General features: G+C 45.4%; 1 protein-coding gene across 2 annotated transcripts in view; it reads left to right on the forward strand.

The window, feature by feature from the left end:
• KDM1A (lysine demethylase 1A) overlaps positions 1-26,133 on the forward strand; it is a 1,518,024-nt gene that overhangs the window by 182,967 nt on the left and 1,308,924 nt on the right. For both annotated transcript variants that reach the window (XM_069622738.1, XM_069622739.1), the window contains exon 4: positions 22,078-22,156. In XM_069622738.1, the coding sequence (XP_069478839.1) occupies positions 22,078-22,156 (79 nt within the window). The remainder of the gene's footprint in view (positions 1-22,077; positions 22,157-26,133) is intronic.

A 26,133-nucleotide genomic window follows, 5' to 3' on the forward strand; every position in this document is an offset into this window, starting at 1 on the left:
AAAGACATTTGAGAACTTTAATACTCACGTGCCATTACTCCTTTCCACCGGTGGTGCGCCTTGTTTGACTTTCTTTGATTAAATTTAGCAGCAGAATGTTTACCGATGTGCCGCCGTTTTTTAGGAAACCCATCTGAAATGGATTGTTTGCCGGTGAGGCCTTTGCCCATGCTTGAAAATGCTTGAGCAATAACGTTGCAAATATTTTTCCAATAATGTCTAACAGGGCTATTGGCCTGTAATTCTGAGGTTCTTCCCTGTTACCGCGTTTGAACAGAGGGACAATTATTGAATGAGTCCATGAAGTTGGTAAGGCTCCAAGTGATTCGCAGTGTTGAAATAACATGCTTGCAAATCTGGGCCAGGCTTCCGGGTGCTGCTTCATGTCGATATTGTTAAGACCAACAGAGCCTGGGGCTCTCGAAGATTTTATGTGTTTGACGTTGATAATGTCTTCTTCGTCTGATATATTGACCCATGGGCCACAGGGCTCTTGAGGTGGCGTTTCGGATTGACCAGGGATTGGAGCAAACATGGCTTTGAAGTAGTTGGACCATTTTTCCTCCGTAACAGAGTTAGCAATTTCTGTTTCCTGTCTGTTAGTTACCGTCTTGATGAGTGCCCAGAAGTCACTGGATTTCTTGGTGCTTAATGTCATTAGCATCTTCTCTGCATCATTTTGGTATATTGCCCTCCTGTGGCTATGTAGCCAGGATTTATAGCTGGTCACTTCTGCTACACAATCTGCCTTTGCCAAATCAGATTGCTCAATTATTGCTCTTCTTTTAGCTTTCCTTAGGATTTTTCTTCTTTCCACTAATTCTCGATCGAACTCATGTGTATGCTTTCTGCTTGGACCCTTGTTGTTCTTGGGGTCCATCCTGAACTGAAGTAGAAAAGATAGGTAATCTGGTCGATTATGATCCTTTGGATTACTTGCTATAGTTTTTCCATGTTTGTCAATGATGGTCTCGATGCTCACAGCAGTTAAGCGAAGTCTAGTTCGTTGGGTATTTGCTTCCAACGCTGGAAGAAAGAGCTTGCTTTCATCGTGAAATGATGACCAAGTTATTGCATGTAGATTTTGGTCACTTTCTTTTGTCCGTATGATTTCGAAAGATTTGATCAGAGGAAGTAGGTTTTTAGAGGCGAAGATGTAATCAAGTGTTGCCCGGGAATTTTCACATTCCCATGTTATGTTTTCCCACGGTTTTAGCCATGCCAAATTGTGAAGGTTTCTTGACTTCATGGCAGTCATCCAAGCTATACCTCTGTCTTCTGAGAACGGGTTGATTCTGTTTTTGGACTAAGATTTTCCTGTTCACATTTGGCGTTTAAATCCCCACAAATAATTATGTGGTTTGTGCTTGAGTCAATTCTGATATCAATCGTGTCTGTCACTTGATTGCAGAAGGTTGAGATTGTTTGTTTGTTGAGGGTTCCAGTACAGGTTTACTATCGCCAGTTGAACTGTGTTGGTTATTTGTGATCAAGTGTCCTTAGATGACCATGATGTAAGGACTACCAGCATTCCATAAGTCTCTCAGTTTTTTCGAGATCTTGATGCCTGACCCAATTCTTACTGCGAGCAAGAGGCCCGATGATGGATGTCCAAATAAGCCTCTTTTTGCCGCTGAGATTTCAATCTCATATCCATCTAATGGAGGCTTCTCGGTCAACCAGGTTTTCTGGAGGCATATGATGTGAAACCCCACCAGGATTTTGGTGGTTTCTGTTTTAGATGTGAGTGACCCCGAGTGTTCCATGAGGCCGTTGATAACGTAAGAGACTCCGCTGGATCGAGGGCTAGTGTGGAGTTAGCCCAGTCTGGTTGCTATCTGCTGGGCTTTCCTTTGACTGCAGTTTTTAACCATTGCCATGGGCTCACTGGATATCTGGTTTCGTCACATTCCAGAAACATATCTTTACAGTGGGTGTTGTCATCATCAGTTTTTCTTAGTGGCAAAATGTTAGATTGCTTACGTTGAATATATTCTTTATCTGATCTGTATAGGGAAGATCCTGTCGAGACTTTCCTAGTAGAATTTGAGTTGGTAGATGATATATACCTCTCTGGGTGATCTCTATAGGATCTAAGGTGATGACTTCCACTAGCTGAGTTCTTTCTGTAGTTGTTTGGGTTGTGCAGGTCTTGAGTTTTCGAGAGGTAAAGTGGTTTATGAGGCCTAACGTCGTCCTTGTTTCTTTTCTCAGGTTCGGACGAGGAGCTGTCTAATTCTGTTAGCCGGAGGCCAATTTGGCTGAGCTTGTTGTATGCTTCTTACATGCCTGTTAGCAGCGCCCGTGCTTTGATATGAAAAAATGCCTTTGCCCTCTGTTCTCTGTGATATGGCTCAATCAGACGAAGTCTCCCATGGTTAGTGATCTTAGTGCTTTTGTTTTGCTCAAGATTTTTAACACTGTTTTCCTGTTCAAAATCATGTATCCCGATTTGCTCGAGACTTGTTCCAGTTTAAAGATTCTGGTGCCTTTTGAAGCTTTCTCTGGGTTGTTTTGACGCAGAATGCCTTGTTCTTTAGGTGATTTTGCCTCTGCAAAGAATTTCCTCTGCTTTTCCTTGGGTGTTCCATTGGGCAAATATATTTGTTGAGCTTTGCTTGTTTGGTGCATTTGATCTTGTGCTTTGTCTGGCCCAATGTTTATCTGTTCCTAGTTAACCAATCGTCAAGGGCTTCGAGTTGTATTCCTACTGGGAGCCGGCTTCAGTTTTTGATTTGCCCTATTGACGCCTACGGGTGTCTTCGGGCTGCTCTGTATTGTGTTGCTCGTGGGAGAATCTTCTGCATCTAGGTGTTGAGTTAGATCCATAAGGCTACTTGAGGCCTGAAATTCGCCGGCGACTGTGGTGAATTACTTAGATCAATGAGTACTTGAGTTTCGATAGGAGCTTCTGGTCGAAGGGGTTTTGATGGAGGATTAGTATTCACCGTTAGGTTCTCTTTGGCGGCCTGTTTATTGAACCCTGTCAACTTTGGTTTCACTGAAGGTGTTGACTTCATGCTTGCTAGTTGAAATACCGGATTTAGTTTTCTTGAAAGGCCTGTTCCTGTTTTCAATTCCTTTGTACTGGAGGGTTCTGTTGTGGTATCACTCGAAACTTTACTGGTAGATTTAGTGAAGAGGCCGCTTTTCCATAATTGCTTGAATCTCTGGTCTGGGAATCCATTTCTGTAGTCGTAACTTTGGTCTGACTGGTAGACATAGCTTCAGTCTGCTTTTTTTCTAGCCAGGACAACTTTTCTTCCGGGTCTGCTTGTCTTGCCGCATCTTTTGCTTCTGTTGCAGTTATGTACCCTTCCAGAAAAGTCAATTTTGACTGAAAAGTTGCTAAAATTGAGGTATTGTCTTTAGCAGTGTTGTTTAAGGCTTCGTAAAGTTTGCAAAAAGGAAGTAGGGTGATAGAAACTGCTGACATTGGTGTGGTCATGTCGGGCCCTTTTTTTGGGGCGATCCTTGGCCTGAATCGCCTACTGGCTCGGAAAGGAGTCTTTTTTTTCTTTTTTTATTTTCTTGATGATGCTGCGTCTCTTATGTCCCTTGATTGAGATTGATAATCAGGTGTATCTTCTGATGAGAACAAGTAGCGATGGGGTGATTTGCGAACTCTTGGTGATATTAGCAGGTCGTCACAACTTGGGTTGATGGAACCAGTGTAGGGCCGTGTTGGTAAAGATTGCCTGCCTAGACGGTGATTGTCCAAGTGAATGTTGGCCCATGGTTGTGAGCTCATTTGTGGGGCCGGTCTCACCTTGTTGCCTTTCATGATCCGGTCGTTGGCCTGGGACAGCCGAAGTATCGGCGTCCAAGCCCCCTGAAGATCCAGTACTGTTAATGTTGATTGACTCTAACAATAACTGGGCATGATGTCGTTGATTGATCCTTTGTTTCTTGTTCCTGATGGACTGGATTCTGTGACTCTTTTGGTTGCTCAAGATTTTTGGCCTGCTCCAGAGAGGTGAGTTCTGGCGCTGCCTCTGGGCTTGATGTTAGATTCTGCACTTCTTGCGGCTGACTCCCCGAATCTAGATTGCCTGGTGTAGGGAGCTGGGGCAGGCTAGACGCATTGCTTATTTGTGAGCTCTTGGCGGGATTTGCAGATGGTTTAATCGGGGATTTCAATGTTACTTCAGAGTCGAGATAGGTTGATTTTCTTGCCTTCGGAGCCGGAAAGGATTTTTCCAGGACCTCCAAGATTTCTGCATCTGAGAGTTCCATTTCTGCATTGAGTTTACGTTTACATTGTTATTTTTTGAAAAGGGCATTTGGAATTGATTGATTGGGGAGGTTTTTACTCGCTGTATCTTATTTTTTTTTTGAGTTTTGGTTTCATTTCTCAAGTCTGGTGACGTAGATTTTTTTTTTTTCATTTTTGCTTTCATTTCGTGGTCAGCTCTGAGTTGTGAATTTTCATTTGGCATGGCCCCTTTTTTTTTTTTTTTTTTTTTTTTTTGCTGTTTGGTTTCTGTTATAGGAGATTTTCCTTAAGGGTACGGCCGATGAAAGCTGAGTTATTTGTTCGTGATCCTCGGTTCCTCTGCTTGGGCTAGAGCCCGCAACTGAACTTGATGGGGCAGATGTTGCACCCTGCGTAGCTGGAATAACATTTGAGTGACTAGTGACTTGTTGGTGATGCTCTGAGCTCATTGTTGGAGAGTCCGTGTCTCTGTTGCTGTTTTTGCCTCTGAGGGATAAGACATCTTTCACAGTGGATTCGGCGTGTATCAGTGCCATGGCCTTTATTTGGTTTTGCTGTTGATCACCTAAAGCTAGAGCCTCGTGAAAAGTTAGGTTGGTCATGTGGATTGCGGCTGGCGTTTTTCTTGGGGTCTTCGTTCTCGATGTAGGCATTTAGCCAGGCTTTGTCCGTATCGCCTGAGTGCCCATAAGGGACTTGGAGCAGGCCCGGAGAAAGGGCCCTCTCAAGCCGTCCTCCGACGGCCTCTGAGGTAATCCCTCTCACCATAGCGGGACTCCGGTCCAACGCTGGTGCTGAAGAAACTCCGGCCAGGGGGGCGGCACCGGCAAATGGAAGGCGTCCTGACTCGTGGATTTTTCAATTTCAGTCCGCTGCCCCTGCTTACCAGACTTGCCGCGGACGCCTGCATTGGAACGCTGGAAACCCGCATCAGTGTCGTGATCCGTGCCGGCTGCCCTCCCCGAGCCTCCAGCCACTGCAGGCACACCCAACATCAGCGGTAGCAACGCCGGCGACGGTGACAGAGGCAGTAGAGTCGAGGAGTGCGGTGCACTCGCAGTGGACAGACCACTCGACTTCACCGAAGGAGGTGCACCGTCATTGCCGCTTGTAAGTAGTGTTTTTTATGATTTTATCTTTCATCTTCTTTACTAGTGAAACGAAAGTCGAGCATGCTTTTTCTGGACGTGAAGTTTGTGAGACACTGCTGCGGAGAATTCTCTTAGACTCAATGTCCGAGGAAGAAGGGTCTAAAAGGGAAGGCGAGGGGGGGGTAGAAGACATCTGGATCCATGATGCCAAAGCCCCCGCAGCCTCGCGGACTGCAGACTGCTTTACTCTGCGTCCTACTCCGCGTTCCGCTCTGCGGAAAGTCGTAGGTAGGTCCGCCTACTAACCGCAGCAATGGAGGAGAGGAACCTTTTGTTGTAATTCATATTCATAAGCTTTTATTTATACTGCCCCATTCCACACACACCCTATTTTTCACCAACATTTATTTTCAAATTTCATGCAAATCATTCTCTATAATTACCATTTTGTTTTTCTTTCAAAACCTGAAAACAAGACGGTTGAAGCACTTCACACACTTGACATGTGCAGAGTGGTCACGTTCTATCTAGACAACAAAACAAAATCTCTGCACAAGGCCAGGCAGTTCATTCTGTCTTTTTCAACTGGTAGGGAAGGGTGCCCAGTCAGTAAGTTCAATATGTCGATTGATTGGAAAAAAACCTGCGCTAATTATTTTGGTTTTTTCTTGTATTTCTTAACCACAGAATGTGGGGAGACACCCTGCAGCATCACCACTACGCCTCCTAACCACACACCCCACTGATATTGCCTGACCCCAACCCGCCATATGAATTGTGGTAATAGAATTAAAGTGCAAAAAAAGCAAAATAAATGTGAGCAATTGGATCCTGTGTCACTAAATCTACCATTGAAAGGTGGATTCTACGCTGTTTTCAAATTTGCTACAGAAACCTTTTCGTGTCACTCCTAAATCTCCCTCAAGATGTTTGGGGGCTTCTTTAGCTTTCGATTGCCAACATCTCATTGGACGCAGTTTGCAAAGCAGCTGCAACCCTTGTCTAGGGACACAAGCAGAATCCGACTCGCAGGTTGGGCAGCCTGTGCATCAACATTTATTTTAAACTGTCTTACACCTCCCACCTTCATTTGGTACTGCTTGTCTGGTTATACAGAGCATGCAAGTCCAGAGATTCACAAGCCTCAAAGCGGACATTACCTAGTAAGCCTTTCTGTGGCTTTATTCTTTTTAAAGCCACATGTAGGGGTGGGGGGACATGGCGGGCGGCATCCAGAATGGCTGTCATCCTCTAGATCTCCTGCGTTCGATTGGGGGGGGGGACATCTTACCCTCCCTCACGACTAGTATGGTGCTCGCCTGAAGTTCGGGGCCCCAGGACGACGATGGTTCCTCTCTTCCAGACAAAGCATTTTCGGAGTCTATAGGGTAGACCCTCCCTGTGACCTTCCTGCACCACAGGTCCAGGTGTTCGGCCTCGGCCTGGTGGCTGCACCATTAGAACATGCGGTCTGGGGTGCCTCTTGCTGCTGATCTGCCTGGGTGACCCTCTCCGTTGGGGGTGAGTGGACAGCGCTGGAGACCCTTTATCGGCTGATCTGCAGTGAGCTGCACCGGTACTTGCAAGGTTGGTCAGGTAATTTCCAGAGCCTTTACTGGGGCACTGCTGAACCCCGCACCCGATGACCGTTCAGACTGTTGCCCCGCATTGTGTCTCCACTAGAGGCTGGGCTACAGGGGACTGCTGGATGAAAATACCTAATGCCTTGCACTGGCAGTCCTGTTCACATGGTGCCTGAGGATTCCATCATTGCCCTCACTCCCAGCTTGGCCTTGCATGAATCTGCTTCTGAGCGCTCCAATCACGCTGCCATTAGGAGCCAATTTATGGTGCATGTCTCATTCCCCCACACGCCATTATGGATGGTAACATCGCTTTGCCTTTAAACAGCCTGTAAGCTCTGCCCAGTACACCTTGTTGCCAAGAGCTTTTAATACATGGTGAACCAATGCTCTAGTGATATACCACAGATCTAGGAGCGTTAAATGCTTTTTGGGAACACAGCAGTCCTCGCACCAGTTGATCCTCCTCTTTCCCTGTTTAGTATTTTAGGACTGCATTCATTAACATGTTCTAACTGCAAGCACAACTCCTGGCTGTAAAGGGTGACTTTGCTCACTCCTCTTTGGTGTTATCGGTGTGCCATTTCTATGGGGTGGTTGTCAATGAGTGGGGTTCGTCCCACCTAGTCACCCCGGCTAAACCATTGGGCACAGTCCCATTCCCATCCAGGCGCCCCTACTGTTTGCCTGCGACTCCAGATGCCATCTACGAGGACCGCAAAGAGATTGATCACTATCCTCTCTATAGCAATACAGCTTCTGTCAATATGGAAGGCACTAGCCAGTCTGGGGCGATGAAACAAATGGGTTCCTCCCTGTCGGAGCCGTCCGTACCATTCAGTCCTTTAACAAAACAAGACACGCTGGACTGTCTTCGATGGTTGAAAGAAGAGATTTCCCTTACAGTTAAATCAGAAATAAAAGCAGCAATCTCAGACATAAGCAACATCATCAAAGAGATTTCTGGAGATATAAAACAATTCAACTCCAGGTTATCCGACACTGAAGCTTCAGCCCAAACAGTTCAGGAGGACGTAATACTACTTCAAGGATGGTGCCAAAGAGAATGTCCATGCTGATAACAATGATAGAGGAATTTGAAAATAGACGTTTTAGTGACAATCTCAGATTATGTGGCCTCCGTAAGGGAACAGAGGTATCCAACCTCAGAGGTTGCACATTGACAGTGATTAAGGAGATGTTGCCAGGAATATCAAAAGAAGAGATGCTGGACCAAATACATGTTTGGTTCCATCCACAAAGGACCATACTGTCAGCGGGATGTGATAATGAAATGAATGTAGGGTTAAAAATGACATTCTCTGGGTTGCAAGATCAAAGGGCAATATCCAGTACAAGGGCCAAACCCTGTTCTTTTAAAAAAAAAAAAAAAAAAGTGCAACCCTAACATTGCAGAAGAAAGTCCTGTAGTATAATGTCTGAGAAGCTGCAACAGGCCAACATCAAATAAAAGTGGACATTCCCCTTCAGCATAGTATTTACATGGGAAGGTGAACAACTTCACTGAACCTCGATCAGAGGCTTCGAATATACTTGGCATTCCCACTGCTCGGGGCTGGGGGGGATGGCTGGAGTCAGCCCGGGGAACGATGGTGGAGGGTCACAAAGCTCTGCTGGGGACTGCCAATGAGGGGCTTCTGAAGGGGATCCCTAACAAGACACTGAATTAACTGTCTGTCATAGTGTGGCGATTCAGCAGAATCACTGGGCTGGACTAGTAATGCCGACCCAAATGAGAAAGTAAACCCCACCTTACAGGGTCTATCAAACCACATTTATTATCAGGGTCTGCAAAACAAATCTCTTCAAAAACCAACCCTAAAAATAACTTGGTTCATTCCCGCATGGGGGGGTTTCACAATTCTCATTAAGAAAAGCTAAAAGACAAAAGCTTCAACATCAACTAAATTCAAAGAAACATGTTCAACTCAACTTCTCAAAATACAAGCATGTATCAGATAAGCCACATGTAATGAAATGCAAGAATAAAGTTCCCTACTCTGGTGCATTAATTCCTTCTTATCTCTGCCAGAGAAAGACTAGTATTTTAGAACATTGCAAAAAAAATACCACTGTATTAAACATCTAGGAAAACTAGAATTGTAGCATTGAAAGGAAATGCAACAATGAATTGAAATGCCTTATATCCTTGTATTAAGCACCTATCTAAAAATGAACAAATGACCTATAGTTGGCCCAGTCCTAATTCTGTTACACCCAGCAAATAAGGCGCAACCTTTAAAAGGCAGCAAACACCCCCTGTCATTTGCTGGGCTTGACAGTTCTGTCTAACAGCCAACCTCTGCTTGCACCATCTGATTGTACCAGCCCTACTCAATGGACTTTCATAGTGTTAATATAGGGCCCAAATAGAAGTGTCCTAATAATTAACTTACATCTTACTCCGTGGGCCGTGCTTCAGTCAGTGCCCAACTAAGGTATCTGGCATTAAACCTTGCCTCATGTTCTATGATGTACGTAAAGCCTGCTACAATGACTCCTCCCCATCAGCACAAAGTTTCAATAACAATGCTTTAGCATCTAGTATCCCCATCAATTTGTACACAAGCAAGGTGCCCAATAAGTCTGGTCACTTTGTATAATGCCTCGGGATAAGATGCTCTAATGACATCTTTGCTATAGCAGATCATACTGTTGCTTGGCGCTCTGAAGTCGACTTCATCAAGCTATTATTGCTAAGTAGGGACTGCATTGGGCTGTGCGAGGTGAAATGTAAAGGCAGTTTCTTACCTTCTAGTCATGCAAAGAAAAAAATGTATTTGCTTGCATTTCATGCTGGTTCAAGGTGCAAGTCAGTGTAAATAGGATTCGATGCAGAAAGAATATGTATGTATGCATGTATGTATATTTGAGTAAGCAAAAGCAATCAAATAGCTATGCGTATAACTTAAAAACATGCACCTCGCTAGGAGGTTGCTTTGCCAATGTAAAGCAAATACTAGTTAATACAGGCATCTAGTGCCTAGAGTACTTCCTGCTGTTTCAAAGCACTACATTCTACTAACAGCCCTTGTTTGAGTCTAAGCTAGGCTACATATATGGGGAGAATTCCAGATGTAACGGTATTTTATATGCAGTACCCCATAGGGGGCAGAATGTGTGCCTATACATGACCACAGTAGCCATACTTTTTGGCCAGGTCAGATACTTGATAGAATGGGAGGGTACATCCTCCTCTCCTCTGGGGCATATGGGCCAGCTTACAGGAATACACAATGTGCCAGACCCTTCTGGTTGCTGGGTGTTTCTATATTTGTCCCCTCACGCCCGAACACTGTTATTTCTGTGTATTAGTTACTAGTTTCATTTTTGGTTTTGGGCGGCGGTTTCCAGTTATTTCTGGAACATAAGTACTCTATTTGGACTATAGAACCCTTGCTATTTATTGAATATAGGGAACAGAGGAAGGGAAAGCCTCTATCCTTGCTGCTTCCGCATTATACCAGGGAAAGTTGGGGGTTGGATGCGGGTTGCCCCAAAGTTATAGGCTTTCCCTTCCTCTGTTACCTATATTCAATATTCAGGTCTTGACATGGAATGTCAGAGGGCTGAGCTCTTCTAATAAAAGAATTCAGGTGCTGCAATGCCTTAGGCGCGATGGGGTGTAGGTTGCATCTCCAGGAGACTCTCCTGCACGGCGAATATCCCCAGCTCTGCTCAAGCTACTATCCTACCCAATCCCTTCCATCACCAAAGCGGAGAAAGAGAGTGGCCCTTTCTTTACGTTGTGGCCTAAGCTTAATCTTGAGGGGCGTGTAGGGATGGCTTATACCTCTTTATCAAAGGTGAAGTGAATGGTGCTGTATGCGCTATTGCCTCCATCTGTTCAAGTAATGGTCAAAATGTGATTTTGTCTATGGTTCTGGTGAAGCAATCTCTATGCAGAAGGGCACATTGTTGCAAAGGCGACTTCAATTTGATCCTTGATCCTAGTTGACCCCGCTCCAGAGGTGTACATGCCGAAACCTGCCAAGCGTCCAAAAATCCCCTTGCTCTTCTCACGGTGACTTGTCTAGTAGACTACGTTTTTTTCTCCTCCAGTACACCGTGCCTTTTCTAGTATAGACTATTGTAGTATTGGACTTGTATTGGCATAGTAATGCAAGCCATGGAATGTTCCATGAGCTGGAACCTTATGTTGACTGAAGGTTCCAGCTGTGGCAGTTTGGCGCATACAGGATGGGAGAAGAACATGAAAGGATGTATAGATTCTAGCTCCTTACCTGCCTTTTCTACTATAGCCCTGTAACAATAAAGAGACTTTATTTTTATATATTTATGACTCCAGCATGCTTCCTGACCCACCTGATGAACCCAGATATACAACTGTATACTTGTTGGGATGACTACTGTAGCTTCTATCATGCATTGTTCCTTGGGTCCAATTTATATATCCAAACGTGGGTCAGTGCTTCTGATCTTTGAGTCAGGCCTTGTAGGACAAGATCCAGATAATGGAAGTTAAACCCCTACCAGCTGAGGGACCCGTTTATCAAAAATGAGGCAGCAGCAGATATTTAAAAAGAAATGTTCATGAAAATGTTCTGATACAGGTGTCCACACTAGATAGGATGCCTTTAAGGCCTCAGTAAGGGGTTCTTTCATATCTAGATCAGAAAGCATTGTCAGAATTATTAAATGCACTTCTGGATGAGATAAATACCCTAGTCAAGTTGTACAGAGATACAAATTACCATAGAACCCTTTGTAGACTTCCGATTCGATCACAGCTTAGTTTCCTTACAGGTAATGAAAGCTGAATATGTGATTCTCCGGACAAAGCAGAAATATGATGGAGGAGACTGGGGCAGGGAGGCCCTTGCCCGGAAACTTTAAACTCACATGAAATATGAACATATAATAGAACTTCTAAGCGATGAAGGTACCAGTCTACTTTCTGAATTATCAAAGATAGAGGAGTTTCTACAAAGAACTTTATGCTTCAGGAAACCTTGACCCTTTAGAAATCACGGTTTCTGTCCCAGTGCCATTTCTCCTATTCCAGAGAAGCATAAAAGCAGACTGACACAATGTCCACTGTAATAAGTGTTTTAGCTACCGGATACTGGGCCTGCAAGGACAAATCTCCATGAGATTAGACCTTCCCAAATTTCGTTTTGCTACCCTCCCATTTGCTAGTTTGGTTCATACAATGACTAGCTCTGTTTCTGATGTTTGCCCTGTATGCTTTATGACCAGAGAAACCATTGAACACGTTATGTTCTTTTGCCCCGGGGTATAGTCTGCTTAGAACAAACGTTTTGAAATCAATTTTGAGCAAGTATTGTATGCACTGTATAGCTTATGCTTTAGTTCTCTGTGCTTTATTTCTCTGTAAACCCACAATGGAAAATTTTGTGCCGCCTGTAGAGTCGGGCTAAGGGCGTGGGTAGTTAGGAAGAAATCTGTTGCAGGTACCCCAAAGGGCACTGATTGGGATGATTTACGAATAAATTGGTGTCACTTTTTAACTTGTAGGAAATGTTAAAGTAATGAACATTATTGTATTTTATGTATGATGTTGTTGATCAAAGGTTGTAAATATAAAATGGAAACGTTAATGTAATGTTTTTCTCAAAGTTGGTATGGTCATGGAGACTAATAGAAAACATTTGTAAATTCAAGCCACAAAAATATCTACTTTTTTATTACTGCTCAAGATGCCCAAAAATAGAACCAGGAATGGCACTGAGGAACAATGTTTACGCGTGCAATGGACCAAGCGATCAACTATTTGATTCAAACTTGATGTGTATTGTTACAATGAGTTAATTTGGAATCTTGTACACAGATACCATTTTTTTTATGTTTTAAGATCTGTATTTATTTGTACAGTTGTATGACAATTTGTCGAAAAAACTCTCAGAATTGTTATATAAAAAAGATTTTTAGTAGCCATTTCTTGTTTGAATTTAACATCGCCAGGTCTAGATGTCATCACCCTGCTATTCGTTAAGACCTTAACAGTGGTGTTGTTTAGCCTGTTACTGGATCTTTTCAATGATGTGGCAAAGTGGGGCTTCGTGAGTGACTATTCAGGAGAGTGTTCATCTACCTACTACGGAAACCTTACACTGAACCAGCTAAACGCTCTTCCTACATGCCCTTTGCAGTCTTTGACATGGATGTCAGAATTTTGGCATAGATTTTTCCAAACGGGTTAGAGAATGCCCCCCCTAAAACCTATCAGCAACAAGCAGATGTTTTTAATGCAGGGAGGTAGGTGCCGGACAATGTGAGGTAAGTGGTGGACTTAATAGATTTCGCCTATACAACTAAGAACACAATTATAGCTCTTACAGTAGTTGTGGAGTAGACCTTCAACAGTGCCGAATGGCCTTTTTTAAGAGCTGCTGCAGAAATGTGGACTAGGGTAATATTTGATTGGAAAAACAATCTACTCCAGCCCATGAGCCAACATTTGATATATGGCATTTATAACACGCCTGTACGCACGTGTTTCTAGGCCCCACAAGACAAGGGAGGGAAGGGAAAGGGAGGACAAGACAAACAATCTTACTAGGCCTTGTGTCATTCAGATTGTGCAAGTGCGACACAAAGTGCAGGGGGATGGGAGAGGGGGGGAGTGTAAGGGTTTAGGGGAAGGGGAAAGTACAATCATGGTAGCAGGCTAAGAGATGATTGATCAGGGTGGTGTGATTGTCAAAAGCAGAGGAAAGATCAAGGAGGATGAGGACAGCTGGAGTCAAGATTAGAGAGCAGATCTTCACAGGTGTTCAGGAGAGCAATTTCCATGCCTCTTGCTGCTCTGAAGTCAGACTGATGATCATGGAGACAACCAACAGATTCAGTGTGGAGAGTAATATGGGAGATGGCCAGCTTTTCCAGGAGTTTGCCCAGGAAACGAGTGATAGAAATTGGGCGATAGTTAGCCGGACTGGTACGATCAGCAGGCTTTTTTTTTAGAAGGTGGTGCGCAAGGGCGTGCTTGAAGAGAGAGGGTAAAGATTCAGTGTGAAAGAGTGATTACAGAAAACTGCCAAGGCTGCAGCGAGGGTGGCAACGCTGTCCTTTGATGGTCTTGGAAGTGCAGGGAAGCACCGGTTAATAGATCTGACTGGTCTATAAACATCGTCCAATGTTATCAGCAAGAAGGAGGAAAAAGGAACAGGAGAGGGGGAGGCGGCCAAAGGGGGGACCAGAGAGGGAGAGGAAGAGGAAAGAGAGGACAAGATGTCCTTGATTTTAGTGGTGAAATGAGGCCAGAGCCATACAGAGGACCTGGGAGGCAACAGGAGAGATGGATACTGCAGTAGCATTGGCCAGCTACTTGCAGATAGTTTGGCTGTGTTATAGGCTGCACGGATGCAGGCTTGAATATGGGCCCTTTTCTTGGAGAGGTTAGTCTGTATTGCCTTTGGAGCAGGCGGCAGGCCAGTTTGTCAGAGGATGCGCCCGAAGCCCTCCACTTTCTCTCAGCCACCCTGCACTTGCGTTTCAGGGCGGGGAGGTCGGGCCATGAATGGCCTCCTATCTGAGTTTTGCTTAAAGGATGTACTCTAAAAGGGTGGTGTCTCTTGTCCTCCTTAGGGACTGAACCCCTTGCTCTGAAAATAAAACGAACTGACTCAATCTTTGGAATTGATTACGCCTGGACTAGGCATAAACTGGCAATGTATAGGGAGGACATTATGCTTTTCTTAACTTTGCTGCTTCATTCCTGCCTTTTATTATTGCTATTAAGAAATGTTGAGGGAATATCGGGGCTTAATGTCAACCTTGAGAAGTCTGCACCTCTAGCTTTAAACATATCCCAAGATCTAGTCCACCGTTTACGTAGCTCTATACCCTTCTGTTGGGCTAGGGGGTCAATTTCTTATGTAGGTGTCACACTCCTTTCCCAATACTGTGCAATCTAACAGGCAAACTACACCAAACCTTTCCGTTAAATGAAATCCCAACTTAAAAGATGGAACGAGTTTGCCATACCGTTGACTGGCAGGATTGCAGTGATAAAGGTGAACATCCTTCCAAAACTTTTTTTCTTTTTTTCAATCCCTTCCAGTTCCTATCCCTAGAAAACCCCTTAATCAGATTCAACAGAGGAGCCTTTCTTTTATCTGGAAGGGCTCCCTCCATAGAGTATCCAGTTATACCTTGCTGTGCGCAATGTATAAAGGTCTAGAGCCTCCGAACCTGAGCTGGTACTACCATGGTGCACAATGTAGTGGTCTGAAATTGGGTCGACCACCGCCTCACACTAGGCATGGGAGAAGCTGGAGAAGGATGTAGGTAAACTGCGTAGGTACATGCCGTGGCTCCCATGCGTAGGCAGGACATTGGCATTTTATGAACTCCCTTCTACATGAGCAACCATGTTAGTCTGGGATAACCTTTCCTGACATCTTTACCCAATTGTTGGATAGTTTTTTGTATTATGGTGTGTTCTTTCAGAAAATTAACACCACCAAAATGTCTACAATTAACTAATTTGGGTCAGGGCAAAGAGGCCTTTGGAAATTGCACAATTTGGCCAGTCAGTCGTGCACAATATTTTTGTATACATTTTACTCTTTACTTTCAAACGGTCATGAAGGATTAAGTCCTCCCAAAGATGGGATGCTTTTGTAATCTTCCACAAGGAAGGAGACAAAGGGACGGCACTTGGGAGTAATTAAGTTACTTGCAGTTGTGACTCCTGTACTCCCACTCCATACTCCTTCCTCCTTCCTTGTTATGACACTCACGCCATCTGCTAAAAATGAGGCTGATTGTTTACACATGGATGACAGAACGGAGGTTGGAGTTGGTGCTTGTGCCTACAATGACCAAATCAAGCAGTGTGGTCACGAGTACACCTCTGAATAATAATATATATATATATTTCTGATGTTTGTTAATCTGCTTAGAATCACATGCTGTGTATAGGTCCGACATCCAGCGGTCACTGCGATTGCATTTTGGTTTTCGTAGTCGTAAAGGGGACGTCGACAAGGCGTGTCTGTAACACTATCCCTATAGTGACGTGCGTTGTACCCACAATCCCTCACGCGTCGAGGTCACTCAGATTGTTGTTTTCCGCCCAGCTACTGGCCGCCTTTATGCGGAGCTCCTCGAGAGACATTGCCAAATAGTTTCTTCGACCTTTGGTCGTTTGTTATTAATATCAATAACGTAGATCCCTCCCTCGACGCATAGCTGTTTCTCCGCCGAGCAAGATCTTCGACGGAAGGACGAGCGGCGGGGATCCTTCAGCGCTGCCGAACATGTGGCCTGGCCTCGCCGGCCATACACAGTAGGGAGAGTGGGGTTGTGTGGTCTTTCTTTCTCTTTAAGAATGCCTTTCTCTTTCCCCTCCCTCTCTTTCGAGCTCGTAGTCACACTTCTTGCCCTCAGCTATGGAGAGGACGCCATTTAGGTTTTGCCCGTTTTGCAAGGGTAAATATTCCTGGAAGGATAAGCGCAAACGGTGCAACTGTTGCTTACCCCTTGATCACCAGGAGGACGGCTGTGCGGCCTGTAAATTACTAAAGCCCAAAACTCTAAAAGACCGCAGGGTCAAAAGGTGGGCGGCCTACGCCATGTCTAGGCCTGACACCTCGCCCGCTGCCGCCGAATGTGACGAGGACAGTGACTACACAGCCCCGTAACGGAGGTTGTAGACCTCTCAAAGGAGCGTTCACGCTCCTCGTCCGTCCCCGACTCCGACAAGCCCGGCTCACACCCAGTTTATGGGGATGAACACACCGGCGACAAGGACGCACATGGAAAAACACCAAAGCACATACCCCCGGCACGCATTCGTCGAAGACGAAGGCAGCCAGAGCGCCAACGGGGGCGCCGGGCCCACCGGCGTGTTCCGCCAACCGTAAGGGTCGTCAGCCCTCCCCGCCACCGCCTCCGGCAACTGGGCATTCTAAAGATAAGGGCGCTAACACCAAAACCTCCGGCGACGCGCATCGTAAGAGTGCTCACGTTGCCAGCAAGGACTCGACGAGCAAGGACTCGAGGTTACATAGCGTGACGGCGACCGATCCCTCGGAAGAGAGAATGATCGCCGAAAGCCTCGCGCGCATATCATCTAAGGACGGCCAGAGACGTACGGCGAGTGAGTCGCCGAAAACCGCGCACAAGGCCAAAGATACGCCGAAAGCGCCAGAAAAAACAGATCAGGCCAGTTCCCGCCGCCGACGGAAGGCCCTAGCCAGCAAGAAGGCTTCTCAGAAGGCGAAGGCTCTCTTTCTTCGACGTTATGGGACAGAACCAGACAACTACAGGAGGAAGAAACTCCTTTTTCATTCCCAGACCGTCCTGGCTGACCTCAGTGGACCTTTGAAAGGTTCCAGACCTGTATGGATAAACTAGACCGGTTCATGTCCATCCCAGAAGACGGGGCACCCAAGAGACCAAGGGAGGCACCCAATACCAGAAGTTTTATAACCCCATACAGGAGGACATATACTCTTACGACCTCACTGAGGAAGACACCCTCTTCCAGGAGGAAGATTAGTTCATCTATGTTGAAGACCAACAAGAAGAGGATGGTTTTCACGAGGACACTAACTTAGGTGAGGAGGGATTCCAGGAGGACACGGGCGAGGGCGATCCAAATCCCCGGCAGTCACCAGCTAGGTCTACAGACACAGGCAGTAGCAGTATAGTCATCAGGTCTACTGAAACTACACCAGTCAGGAACCCTTCGCCTGTTGATGATCAACCCACCTTCAATGCACGGCTGAAGAAGGCAGCAGCACATTTTGAACTTGAAACTGGGGAGGTCACCCCAGACACCGATTTTGTGGAGAGGATTATCAAAGAAAAAAAACCCCACTAGCCAAACTATCCCCATCCTCGCCTCAATTAAGAGACGTATTACCCCTTCTCTGTCCATCCCTGTACTGGTGAGAGGGGTCAATCCGAGGATTGAGAAACTGTTCTCTCCCTCTCAATCAGACTCATTATATATTAAGGGTCACTCCATCCTGGACTCCCTGGTCGTGACCAACAGCAGGAAATGGGCCGGAGTCCCACTATCTACCAGCGAGGCACCCCCAGATAAAGAGGGGAAGAAGCTTTATGCCCTAGCCAAGAGAATCACCACCTCTGCAGCATTCTCTACCAGAATTGCCAATAATAACACACTATTGGCAAGCTACGCTGATGCTCAATGGGAAAAGCTTAAACAGGACATTGAAGAAGCTCCCGAACCCCTAAGAACTCGTTTGCTGGTTACAGTTAACGAGGGCTCTCTGGTCAACCAAAGCATCGTCAAGAATACCCTCGATGCAGCAGAAACGGCTGGCCGCACTTTGGTACAAGGAATTTTGCTGAAGCATCACGTCTGGCTTCGCAATTCCGGGTTTAAGGCAGAAACACAAGCGTCCCTTATTAATAAGCCCATAGAGGAGTCCAACCTCTTTGGGAAAGCAGTTGATGACGCGCTGGAGAGCGAGAAGAAAGAATTTGACACAATAAAGACCTTAGACCAAATTTCAAAACCCCCTAACAGGCAGGGATTTGGTAATAAGTGCTTTTTTCGTGGCCAACGCCAGCAACAAAACCACCAACAGTATTCTGCCAGCAACTACCAAGGAAATAGTGGCCAGTACAATCAGAGGGGTCAACGCCGTGGCAAAGGGAGAGGCCGGGGTTCCACCCCCAGAGGCTCCCAAGCCACCAACACCACTGGGTGACGTGAAGATTCGCGTCCCCTCCCATACAACGCCGGTCGGGGGCCGGTTAACATCCTTCCAGCATGGGAGGGAATAACATCAGACCGCTGGGTGCTTTCCACTGTAGCCCGCGGCTACTGTATAGAGTTCAACAGTTCCCCAACATACAGACCCCAGAGGGGACGCCACATGACACCAGAACACCTCGCCATCCTTCTCCAAGAAGTGGACCAACTGCTGGAAAAAGGAGCCATAGAGGTCGTGCCTCTATCTCAGGTAACGGAAGGTATTTATTCAGTGTACTTCCTTGTACCCAAAAAGGATCTAACAATGCGCCCTGTATTAGATCTGCGCCCAGCGAACAAGTTTGTCAAACCCCAAAAGTTTCATATGGTGACCTTACAGGAGGTGATCCCACTGCTATCACAGCGAGATTACATGGTGACACTGGACATGAAAGATGCATACTTTCATATTTTAATGTTGCCAGCGCACAGAAAATACCTCAGGTTCATGATAGAGGGCAAACGCTACCAGTTCAGAGTGCTACCCTTCGGCATAGCATCTGCTCCAAGGGTATTCACGAAGGTACTGGCAGTGGCAGCGGCGCGCCTGCACAGGTTATCCATCCCAGTATACCCTTACCTCGACGACTGGCTCATAACAGGGGACTCTTACGAGACATGCTTCTCAAACACCCAAAACGCTGTAGACCTTTTGTTCCAGCTGGGCTTCTACATCAACGAGAAGAAGTCCAGCTTAGACCCCACCCAAGTCAAACAATTCCTAGGGGCTCTAATTCGAACAAAGGACAGCCTCGTCTTCCCCTCAAACGAGAGAGTCCAAAACCTGTTTCAGATCCCCCAATATGTGGCAGGTCGAGAGGTGACGGTGCGCAAAGCAATGCGCTTGCTAGGAATGATGGCGTTGTGTATTTATTTGGTACCTCACGCGCGCATGCGCCCAATGCAAGAGTGGCTCAACAGCCAGTGGTGTCAGGCCAGCGGACAATGGGACGATCTAGTGGTGGTCTCGCAGGCCTTGGTTCTCTCACTACGGTGGTGGACAAAGGAAAACCTGATAATAGGGAAACCTTTTGCCACACCCGCGGTGGAGGCCACTCTAACCACGGACGCATCCCTCACAGGATGGGGGAATCACTTATCCTATCAGACTGCTCACGGAGTGTGGACTCCGAGCGTAGCATCCAAGCACATAAACCTACTGGAGCTACTGGCGGTGTTCAAAGCACTAAAAGCCTTCCAAGAACACCTACAAGGGAAGACAGTGATGGTCCTTACAGACAGCACCACAGCCATGTACTACATCAACAAGCAGGGGGGCACCCAGTCTCCAGGACTGTCCAAGAATATATGGAAGTGGGCTCTCAGACACATGTTCCTACTGTCACAACACGTACCAGGGGAACTCAATCTGCTAGCAGACGAACTCAGCAGAGACTTCCCCCTGCCCGAAGAGTACGAATGGCGATTGCACGAAGACATCGTTTTAGACGTCTTCACGCAATGGGGATTCCCCGAAATAGACCTGTTCAACTCTGGAGAACTCACAATGCCAAAGTTACGCCTCCAGGTACCCCCAGAACCAGTCCAAGGGGGAACGGTCTGTCGATTCAATGGTCAGGGAAATTTGTTTACGCTTTTCCCTCCCGACTCCCCTTCTCAACGCAGTTGTGCACAAGATGCACCAGGAACAAGTTACCATGATACTAGTGGTCCCGATGTGGGCCCGGCAGCCTTGGTTCTCTCACTTGATGGAGATGTCTCTATCTCCCCCAGTGAAACTTCCCTGCCCACACAACATGCTGTCCCAGGACAAGGGCAGGACACTGCATCCATGCCCTCAGACCATGAATTTAGCAGCCTGGCTCCTGAGATCATAGGATTTGGACATCTAAAACTCCCGCAGAGATGTATGGACATCCTCAGGGAAGCCAGAAAACCTAATACTCGCCACTGCTATTCTAGCAAGTGGAGATTATTTGTCATCTGGTGTAGAGGAAAGAGCATCAACCCGGTTGACTGCTCTCCCACACATATTGTTCTGTACTTGACCCATTTATTGGATTCAGGTCTAGTGTTCAATTCCATTAAAGTCCACCTGGCGGCACTTTCTGCATACACCACTTCCCAACTTAGTGTCGTGGTGGAAGATCCCAGTTATCAAGGCCTTCATGGAGGGGGTAAAGAGAATACACCCTCCGATAGCTAACCCAGCTCAGAGGGGACTTAAATGTGGTACTTACCAGACTCATGGGCTCGCCATTTGAACCCATGCACAAGGCAACTCTTAAGACTGCTTTTCTAATAGCTACTACGCACACACCCAAGGTTTGCACCGAAATTCAACTCGAAATTCCATGTAAACCAGTCAATAGAACTACCTACGTTCTTTCAAAACCCTTCCAACTTGGGAGAAAAAAGTATGCATACACTGGATGTACGCAGAGCTGTCAGGTTCTACATGGAAAGAACCAGGCCACTGAGAAAGACTAATCAGTTCTTTGTCTCGGTGGCAGCAGGAAGAGAAGAAGAGGCAGTCTCAAAGTCCACTATATCTAGATGGATTGTTCAATGCATCACACTCTGTTACACTCTTGCTACGAGAGAACTACCCTTCAAGCCAAGAGCACATTCTACTCTAGACACTGGGGCATCCATAGCATTCATTGCAAATGTTCCCCTTGAGTCCATCTGCAAAGCGGCTACCTGGAGTTTGGTGCACACCTTTACAAAACACTACTGTCTAGATGCACACTCTAGATCTCACTCCCAGGTGGGACAGGCAGTATTAAGACATCTTTTCTCTACTGTTCCTTCTCATAACCCACCGCCAACTCCGGGTACTGCTCGCTAGTCTATGCACAGCATGTGATTCTAAGCAGATTAACAAACATCAGAAGACCATGCATTACTTACAACCATCCGAAATGCTTTTACGGTATCTGCTTAGATTCCCATGCGCCCACCCTTCCTCCCCGCTCGGATGGAAGGAACATAGACATCTTTCTACATCTCTCTTTTCTGTACTCACTCGTGTATACAAGGCTCCCTCAGGGCAGAAAAAATACAAACAGAGGGACCTCGACGCGTGAGGGATTGTGGGTACAACGCACGTCACTATAGGGATAGTATTACAGACACGCCTTGTCGACGTCCCCTTTTCGACTACGAAAAACAAAATGCAATACTTCGCAGTGACCACTGGATGTCGGACCTATGCACAGCATGTGAATCTAAGCAGATACAACCATCAGAAATGCTTTTACGGTAAGTAATGCATTGTCATATTTTAAATATAACTTTGCTTGGTCTCATGCTCTGGTGACTTCCCCAAGTATGGAGGAATAGACTGCGGAATAGAAGTACTTAGTCACTATAATGAGTAACATTTTTTTTTATTACGCTCCTTCAAAATGCATATACTGAGGTCTTATTTATGCATTGTATATTATGAAGTCTGATCACTTATGTTTACCTTTTTTAATACAGCTGCAGCTATGGTTGGACAACCCAAAGATTCAGTTGACGTTTGAAACAACACTACAGCAGTTTGAAGTACCTTATAACAGTAGGTAGATTTACTTTTGTTATGACCTTGTTGTTTTAGAATGTGCAAACCTGTCACCTTTGGGTCTGTTTAAAGTATTTAAGGAAAGTGAAAAGGGATGAGATGGTAAAGGATTGGGAGGGGGCACACTTTAAAAACTGTGAATCAACACAGGAGAAAAAGATGGTAGACTAATGCCCTGAAGAGATCTAGCCAATAGCTTCTTTAGCCCTACTGTCGGGTATTGCATAAAGAAATCTAAATGAAATAACATTGGAGGTATGAAAATGATCCATGATGAGATCAAGATCTACCCATTTGCGGACAAAGTGCTACTTACAAACTTGTCGTCCAGCTTCATGCTGGATTTGCTGGTAGACCTAGAGAGGTTTTTAACAAAGTATTGAGATTCTAAATCTGGTGTTATCAAAGTTTGAATTGAAGAAAATGTACAAACCTTAGCAGCGTCTGAACATAAAAAGTATAGAAGAAACAACACCCCATAAACTGTTCATGAAGTAAATTATCCCCAGCCGTCCACTATATAACGTCTACTTGAAATAACGAAAAATGTATCCCTCCAAATGAACGGAAAAAACTGAACGTACGTTTACTGCAGTAACAAAAATTTCAAAACACCATTTCAGCACACCGGGGAATCGGGGCTTTCCATGGTGTCCCCTGCTCCCCTTCCACCACCGATGAGAAGTTCGGGGAATGCAAGGGTGCCCCCACAGTCGCAAGGCCGGGATTGAGTCATTGAAGCAAAGATCTCATGTGACCACTGAGCGCCTGCATTTTTGCATTTGGAAATTCCGTTGGAGGGATTTTCAGGGGCACAGTGATCACATTGATCCCTGTAAAACTGTGTCTTGGCATGTTAAAGGTATTTGTACCGCGCGCAGTCTGGCGGATCTGCAAGCGAGAAGGCGGGGGATGGGTTAGTAGGGTGAAGAGGGAATACGATAGTGAGAGGAGTGGTGTTCTGTTGGCAGCTTTATCTCGGTATACACCGTGCGCTGAGCTTTTGGTGCGAGTATTGGATTGGTGTCAGTCCTCGTGTGCTGTTCGTGCAGTTTGTGTTGGTGTGGTTAAGTGAGTGCAGCTTGCGGTGCGAGAGTTGGTTGTGTTCGTTTTTGAGTGAGTTAAGTGTGCAGAAAATGTGAGCTTTTCTTTTTTTTTTTTTTTTTTTTTTGGTTAGTGGGTTATATGTTTTACAGCTTATCTTCACTGTTGTGGCTGAATGCCTGGATTTCGGGAATCCTGCATGCTGCGAAAACAGCTAGATTTAGTCCTGTATAGCGGGAGAGAGGCCTAAGCCTAACAGAGCAATTGAGTACTTGCTGGATTTGAGAAACAATTGAACAATTCAGTACCTTCTTAAACACAGCTAGATTTGAGAGTTCTGTATAGGGAGAGAGAGGTCTACACCTAACCGGAATTTAGGTTTTAGTGTGACGCACTCCCTGTTGTAATCTAATGAACTATGTATAGTGTTGAATTCTAATGAACTATGTATAGTGAGGTTGGGTGTCTATTCTCCTCCTTGGGCGTATGAGCAGGAGTTGTGGTCTCCTCTTGCCCTACTATCTATATGAATGTCTGCCTGATCTTTGGGTGTGATACTGGCCGGCAAGCTGTGGATGAGCTGTCGAAGTGCTTTCGTCTTGGTCGGACTGTGTTCAGTCTTTAGTGTCCTCCTCTTGTGGCTCTCTTTCATAATATCTTTAGGTATGTTGTGGGGTGCATTCCTTGGGTTCTTTTCATGTCCGTTTTTTTGGTGGCGACCGAGATCGGTATCTTTTTCCATCCTTGCGGTATGGGCGTTCTTCTAATTATGCAGTGAAGAGCCAGGATTTGAGCAGTTTCTTGAATACTAGGTGGTTTCTTGTGTTCCATATATTCTTTGGTAGGTCTTGCCAGGTTTTCGGTGCCTAGTGGGAGAAGGAGGATCCTCCGAATTTTCTTCTGTTATATGGTTTCGGTTCCAGGTGGATGTCGTTGCTTGATCTGAGCGTTCTTGACGGCTGGTGTAGGCTTAATTGATCTCTCAGGAATTCTGCGCCTTGGTTGTGTATTGCTCTGTGTGCGACACACATTGATTTGAACTTGATTCGCTGTTTTATTGGTAGCCAATGTAGTCATTTTTGCGCAGGAGTGATGTTCTCTTCGGGGTAGTTTGAGGAGGAGTCTGGCTGCCGCATTTTGAATGCGTTGTAGTTTTTTTTTTTTTTAGAAGTCGTAAAAGCAAACCAAGGTATAGGCTATTGGTGTAATCTACTCTGGACATGACCAGAGCGATAATTGTGCTTTGTTGGCGACCGAAAGGAACAATAGGATTATTTTTGCCGCTCGCAGGAGAAAGAAGCATTTCTTGAGTAGAGCATTTACTTGTATCTCTAGAGTGAGGCTGTTGTCCATCAGGACCCCTAGGTTTTTTACAATTGTGAAGGCGCTGGGGTCGTGCTGAGTTCTCTTAGCCAGGGGATGTAGTTGTCTCCTCTGTTTTCTGTGCCGATCATGATCCCTGTTTTGCCTGGGTTTATTTTGAGGTGGTTAAAATTCATCCAATTGAATATATCACAAAGGCAATTAGTGTTGTTTTATTCTTGGGTGTCTTGTATTTTGAACATGTCATCGGCATAGTTGTAGCAGGTGAGGCTGTGCCTTTTGATGATTTTTATTAATAGGTATAGGTAGATGTTGAATAAAAGCATGCAGAAAGATGATCTTTGTGGTACTCCGCATGTGGAGTGTCTTGGGTTGGCCTTAAAAGGTTTCATCCATACGGTTTCCGTTCTGTTTGTTAGGAAGGATTTGTTAGGAAGGATAATAGGGCAGTATCTGTTCTTCTAATCTCGTTATGATATGTCGTGGTTGACAGTGTCGAATGCTGCTGATTGGTCAAGAAAAATCAAGGCAGTACTGTTGTCTCAGTCTGCGTTTGTTTTTAGGTCGTTCCATATTGAGAGCAGAGCTGATTCTGTTCCTCTCATTGGTCTGAATCCAACTTGTGCCTGGTCTAGTAGGCAGTGATTGGTTGTTTTGTAAACATTTGTTTCTAGCAGTTTAGCTATTTAAGGGATATTGGAAATGGTTCTGTACTTGGATAAGTCCTCTACGTTTCCTGTTGTCTTTGAGTAGCGGCCTGATGTATGCCGATTTGAAGGCCTGTGGTACTTTACCTGTTGAGATTGAAAGGTTGAGGACATTCCTGTGGTATTCCATGGGAGTTTCTTGTTTGAGAATTGATTTGTAGAAGTCCGGGGGGGGGGGGGTAGGGGTCTTCTGGAGAACCTGATTTGTTATTTTGATTTACCAGTTTGACGAAAGTGTCCACTGATATTTCGGGGAAGCGTCGTAGTTTGTTCGGATGTTCCTCGTCTGGAAAGGTGGGATCTGTAGTGTGATCGTGTGGCCTGCTTTTTGTTATGGTATTTTGGATGGTAGTGATTTTATTTTTTAAGTGGTCTTAAAGTTGATGATTCTAAGGAAACTGTTGATGCAATTTAAGAACAGTAGAGTGCAGTGTGTAGAGGGGAGGATTGGTTTGGCCAGACAAAAGTATGCGCTTTTAAACAGTTAAACTAAGATTAAGAAGCTGAGAAATACTGTGTAAATATGGAATTGCAGCAGCCCAGAGACCCTTTGCGAAAATTCATGCAAAAATCATATACCACGATCTATACCCAAACCCACTCATAATTATGGTGCCAGGGTCTGTAAATGGAAATTGAACATGTAGCTTGGATGCGAAGCTGCCAATGAATGATACATGATTGAGAAAGGACAAAAAAAATACATTCAGGAAAAAATGCCTCAAGTAATTTACTGTTAAGCTACTTCTAGGACCCTCTTTTTTTATTTAATTTGGATTGAATCATTTCCTGGTTGACTGTGTAATGCCATGAAGTGCAGGTAAAATGCTATTAATCTAAAGCCTTTCATGTAGCCGTAGTGAATGACTTCTCTTTTTAGTTGCCATTCGCTGGTGGGGA

Source organism: Ambystoma mexicanum, chromosome 11, assembly GCF_040938575.1.
Source record: "Ambystoma mexicanum isolate Mex_15411 chromosome 11, UKY_AmexF1_1, whole genome shotgun sequence".
Classification (NCBI taxonomy): domain Eukaryota; kingdom Metazoa; phylum Chordata; class Amphibia; order Caudata; family Ambystomatidae; genus Ambystoma; species Ambystoma mexicanum.